This window comes from Corylus avellana, chromosome ca7 (genome assembly GCF_901000735.1).
Source record: "Corylus avellana chromosome ca7, CavTom2PMs-1.0".
NCBI classification, from domain to species: Eukaryota; Viridiplantae; Streptophyta; class Magnoliopsida; order Fagales; family Betulaceae; genus Corylus; species Corylus avellana.
The window spans coordinates 28,277,634-28,282,993 of NC_081547.1; the positions used below are offsets into that span (position 1 = coordinate 28,277,634).

Genomic DNA, 5,360 nt, shown 5'->3' on the forward strand with positions numbered 1-5,360 from the left:
GTATGGTATGTAACATTATCCTTATTTTTAACATGTTTTTTTAAGGGAAAATACATATTTCACCTTCTTTTAAGTTATTTATTTTATTTATTATATTATTATTTAATTTTTTTTATTTTATAAAATCTTTCAAATGGCAATGATGCCGCTCTTGATGTTATTTAATATCATATGTTATAGTTCTCTCAATCTACCCAGGAATTTTTGTAATTGCGTCTCCCTCAATCTATCCATTTATAATTGGGGTTGCAATGAAATCCCTCCATTAACGAAAATTTTCGTAAATGGAGATAATAAATCTTGTTAAAGTTGTGTTAGGAATTGAAATGCACCAAGACCTATAACTTGTGAAATTTATTTGTCTGCATTCAGCAATGTTGGACCAGAGTCTCTGTTCTATAGCTACAAGCAAAGTTTCAGTGGATTTGCAGCGGAGCTAACCGAGCAAGAAGCACAAAAAATGGCCGGTTAGTGAACCAAATTCTATTCCCCCCTCACCAACCACCCCTAAACCCCAACCATCAGCGGGTGGAGGATATTCTTGAAATTAACTAATGTTTTCTATGTCCATTACAAAAAATGTTGCGACAATGAATATGTAGGAATGGATGGCGTAGTGTCGGTATTCCCTAGCAAAAAGAAAAAGCTTCTTACAACAAGATCATGGGACTTCATTGGGTTTCCCCAGAAAGTTCGTAGAAGGCCTATTGAAAGCAACATCATTATAGGAGTGCTTGATGGTGGAATTTGGCCAGAGTCAGAAAGCTTTACTGACAAAGGATTTGGTCCACCACCTAAGAAATGGAGGGGCACTTGCCAAGCCTCCATCAATTTCACTTGCAACAAGTATATATATATATATTATATCTTTACAACTGTTTAAGTAATTTTGGCGTTATTTTCATGTTTCTTTAAAATTATTATTAAATTTATAAGGAAAATTACACTTTACCTCCCCAAAGTTTAAGACCATTTTCAATTCGACCTCAAAAATTTTAATTTTTGTAATCCACCTCCCAAAGTTTCAATTTTTGAATCATATATTAATTCAATTAATTTATGATTCAAACTTACTCATCGGACTAAAGAAAGGTAGAGATGGCGTTTGATTTCTCGCCAGAGATCAATAGGGAGGGTATTGAGAAGCTCTTCTTCATGAACCCCTCTAGTAGCCAAAACAGATTGCTTGAGCTCCGGCGGGAAAGGGAGAAGCAATAGGGATGGGGCATTTTAGGAAAAATAAAATAAAATAAAATAAAACCCAAAAGTGATTACGTGCGTCACGCGTGATTACCGTTTCGTCAATCAAAACGGCTTTGATTTTGACTAACAGAATGACTGAATTGCAAAAAATTAAAACTTTGGAAGTGGATTGCAAAAATTGAAACTTTAGAGGTCGAATTGAAAATGACCCCAACCCTTAGAGGGGGCAAAGCCTTAGAGTGGGCAAAGTATAATTTTCTCAAATTTATAATAATTTAATTTTGATCTATGTTTTGCTAAGTGCACGAACACAGACAGAGTCAAAAAGAACAAGTAACAAATGTGACTACGCTTATGCAGTAAAATCATTGGAGCACGATATTACCGTAGCAGTGGAGATTTTGACGAAAATAACGTCAAATCTCCTAGAGATTTAAAAGGCCATGGGACACACACAGCATCAACAGCAGCTGGGAATTTAGTTAGCATGGCAAGCCAACTCGGGTATGGGTTGGGAACAGCACGAGGAGGAGTTCCATCAGCACGTATTGCTGTCTACAAAATATGTTGGTTCGATGGCTGTGATGATGCCGACATTCTTGCTGCATTTGACGATGCCATTGCTGATGGCGTTGACATCATATCTTATTCCGTTGGTGGAGAAGAACCCCTCAAGTACTTTCAAGATGTAACTGCCATTGGTGCCTTTCATGCTATGCGAAATGGAATATTGGCATCACTGGCTGCTGGTAACGAGGGTCCAGGTCCAAGAACCGTCACAAACTTTGCGCCATGGTCTCTCAATGTGGCTGCAAGCATTATAGATCGGAAGTTCTTCACTCAGGTCCAATTGGGTAACAAGAATATCTATGAGGTAACTAAAAACTCCAGTACCGGCTGCTATATATGAATATCTTCTTCATTTACTCCGATTTAATTATTTGTATCTATATATAAATTCAAATTAATTTGGAGAATTTCTTTACTCCATGTGTGTGTAGGGAATTTCAATTAATACTTTTGACCTCAAGAACAAACAGTATCCAATAATTTATGGTGGAGATGCACCAAACCCCGGTGTTCAAAGTTCCATTTCCAGGTAACTACAAAATGAAATTTATGTCTTCAATAATTAATAATTTTGATGTATATATATATATAGGGAATAAGTTTATTTATTTGCTTTTGTTTGCATGATGAGCCTATGAAATTAGCAGGAGAAATATTAATTCCTTGTGTTTTCAAGAATAGGAGTACCAATTGTAGACACATTCCAGCATGATACTTAAAATGGAACTTAATTATTGCTAAAAAAAAAAAAAATACAGGTATTGCATAAATAATTCACTGGACCAAGATTTGGTGAAGGGTAAAATTATACTTTGCGATATCCGGACTGATGGGGAAGGGGCATTCGTAGCTGGTGCTGTGGGTACTGTGATGCAAGGCCAAACACTTCAAGATTTTGCTCAATCTTATCCCTTGCCAGCATCTTACCTTCGCTTGGAGGATGGTAGCAAAGTGTACTCATACATAAATTCGACAAGGTATTATTAATCTAAAATAACTTAAGACAATCAAACATGTTCGTAAAACTTAATAATCCTAAAGGACACACGTAAGAAATTTACAGGAGCGCAACTGCGACTATTCATAAAAGTAAGGAAGGTAAAGATAAATTTGCCCCGTACATTGCGTCATTCTCATCAAGGGGCCCAAGTGCAATTACACCCAATATTCTCCAGGTAATAATCTTATTTACATTTGCACTCTTAATTATATTACTTATTTATGTTAGAATAAATGGAAATATAATCTATTTTTCATATATTTTATATTAGGTTGAAAGAGAGAGAAAGTAACACAATAAATTTACAGGTGGTTCGGTGTTAGACACCTACATCCCCACTTTAAATTGTCCTAAGGACTATATTGTCATTTTGTTTTTTTGTGTGTTGTTGTAGCCGGATTTAGCTGCTCCCGGAGTTCACATTCTTGCCGCATGGTCTCCAATTTCTCCAATTTCAGATGTTCAAGGTGATAAGAGAACACTGTTATACAATATAGAATCTGGGTCATCAATGGCTTGCCCACATGCTACAGGGGCGGCTGCCTACATCAAATCCTTTCACCCCACATGGTCACCTGCCGCTATCAAATCGGCCCTTATGACTACTGGTAATTTCTATCTAAATTATATAATTTTAATGCATGTATGCATACCATAACCATAAATAACTCACTCTGATTTGGTGTATTTCTTGTAGCTACACCCATGAGTGCTAAAAAGAACCCTGAGGCTGAATTTGCATATGGTGCAGGCAATATAAATCCTCTTAAGGCTCTAAATCCTGGTTTAATATATGATATTCATGCACTCGACTACATAAAATTTTTGTGTGCCGATGGATATAATACCAAGTTATTACATCTTGTTGCTGGGGATAATAGTAGTTGTTCTGAAGCCACTAAAGGAACTGTATTTGATCTAAACTATCCTTCTTTTGCTATATACTTCTCGTCCTTCAAATCTTTTAGTCAAGTTTATCATCGAACTGTTACAAATGTTGGATCACCGATGTCTACGTATAAAGCTATTGTGACTAGTACCGCAGCTGGACTTAGAATCAAAGTGAACCCTAGTGTTCTTGCATTCACATCTCTTGGACAAAAGTTGTCATTTGCGCTCACAATTGAAGGAATGACAGATAAAGACGTTGTCTCTACTTCTTTAGTGTGGGATGATGGAAAGTTCCAAGTGAGGAGCCCCATTGTTGTAGCTGTGATGTGATTGATGCATAACATTTTCTGCTATATATATGTATTACGTAAATAATAACTGAAGGTAAAGCTTTGAAGGAATATGCTTGGAATATTAGAATAAAGCAATGGCGGAAGACGAAGGACTGAAAATGGTTGTAATTTAAGCCTTTGCTCTAGTTCTACACTGCACTGTAATTTGAACCTTTATAATTTAATGCTCTATTCTGCTTAGTTTTCCTTCTAACTTGTTATCATTAGTTGATCGAATGAATGAATGTTGTCGATCAGAGTATCAGAAAACCGTTGATCACCGGAGTCCAACGATTTGACCATTGTCAAATGCCGTTCATTATGATTACAAACCAAGATGAATGCTCCATGCCTTAACACTAGCTTACAATAAAATCCAACATTTACCTTCAGGGTTACATTGGTCTGGGCATGAATTTAGGGCCAGATGATACAAGGCCTAGGTTTTTGTTTCAGCTGGATTTGCATGAGCCCAAACTTGAAATGGACTTGGGATTTTGTTTGCAAACCAAAACTCAAAACAAATACCCTTATCCAAACAAGTAAACAAGGTTCTTCTACTCAATGCAACAAGGACACAAATTTCCTAACAAATTGGATAGTAAAAATTTTTTACAAACCAACTTTATGAAAGTCATACGTGTCTTTAAGCTATTAAAAAAGCATTTGAGAAGTAGATACTATTTAAATAATAATAATATTATTAAAAAATTTCTTACATGAAATGCACCAAGTACAGTTTCACATTTTTACCATCCTCTATTTCTTTATGGTTCAGTTTGTGCTCAAGTTTTTAAGTTCATTTTCTCGTACAAGACAAATTCCACATAATTGATAGAAGTTTTGGAGACCAATAGACGATGATTAGACTAGTGGAAAGTTGTGCATCAAGTCAAGTCAAGGTTGGAAATTTGATTTTAAAAGCTGATTTCGAAATGCACTTTAGTAGTGGCAGACTTCTTTTCTTTTCTTTTTTCTTTTGTTTTTTCCTACTCATTCAGCACTCTTATCAAGCACTTTTCTTAGTGCTTTTTTTCTTTTTTCTTTTATATTTTATTTTTATTTTTTAAGCTAATGTATATTCATCTTCAAATGTTAATTTAACAAGAGTTTCAGACAAATAGTTTTTTCGAATTCTAAAAATGACTAAAAACTTTTAGAGCAAGAAAAAATAAATAAATAGATCTATACAGTTAGAATAATTGACAGAATCTGTTAATATGTTATATTAACACCAATCACAATATTAAATGTGTTACATATAATAAAAAATAAAAATATTAATATTAATCACTTACACTACGATTGCAATTAGTACTGATGTGATATATGAACAAATTCACAAAGAATTATTTGTTAAATCC

General features: G+C 34.8%; 1 protein-coding gene across 1 annotated transcript in view; it reads left to right on the forward strand.

Annotated features, from left to right (window-relative positions):
- The window catches only part of LOC132187368 (cucumisin-like), a 22,571-nt gene extending 18,374 nt beyond the window's left edge, over positions 1-4,197 (forward strand). Inside the window, exons 3-10 of the mRNA XM_059601660.1 lie at positions 373-467; positions 603-846; positions 1,564-2,077; positions 2,205-2,302; positions 2,532-2,750; positions 2,837-2,948; positions 3,168-3,381; positions 3,471-4,197. Coding sequence (XP_059457643.1) covers positions 373-467; positions 603-846; positions 1,564-2,077; positions 2,205-2,302; positions 2,532-2,750; positions 2,837-2,948; positions 3,168-3,381; positions 3,471-3,994 — 2,020 coding nt within the window. The 3' untranslated portion in view covers positions 3,995-4,197. The remainder of the gene's footprint in view (positions 1-372; positions 468-602; positions 847-1,563; positions 2,078-2,204; positions 2,303-2,531; positions 2,751-2,836; positions 2,949-3,167; positions 3,382-3,470) is intronic.
- Positions 4,198-5,360: the final 1,163 nt, after the last annotated feature.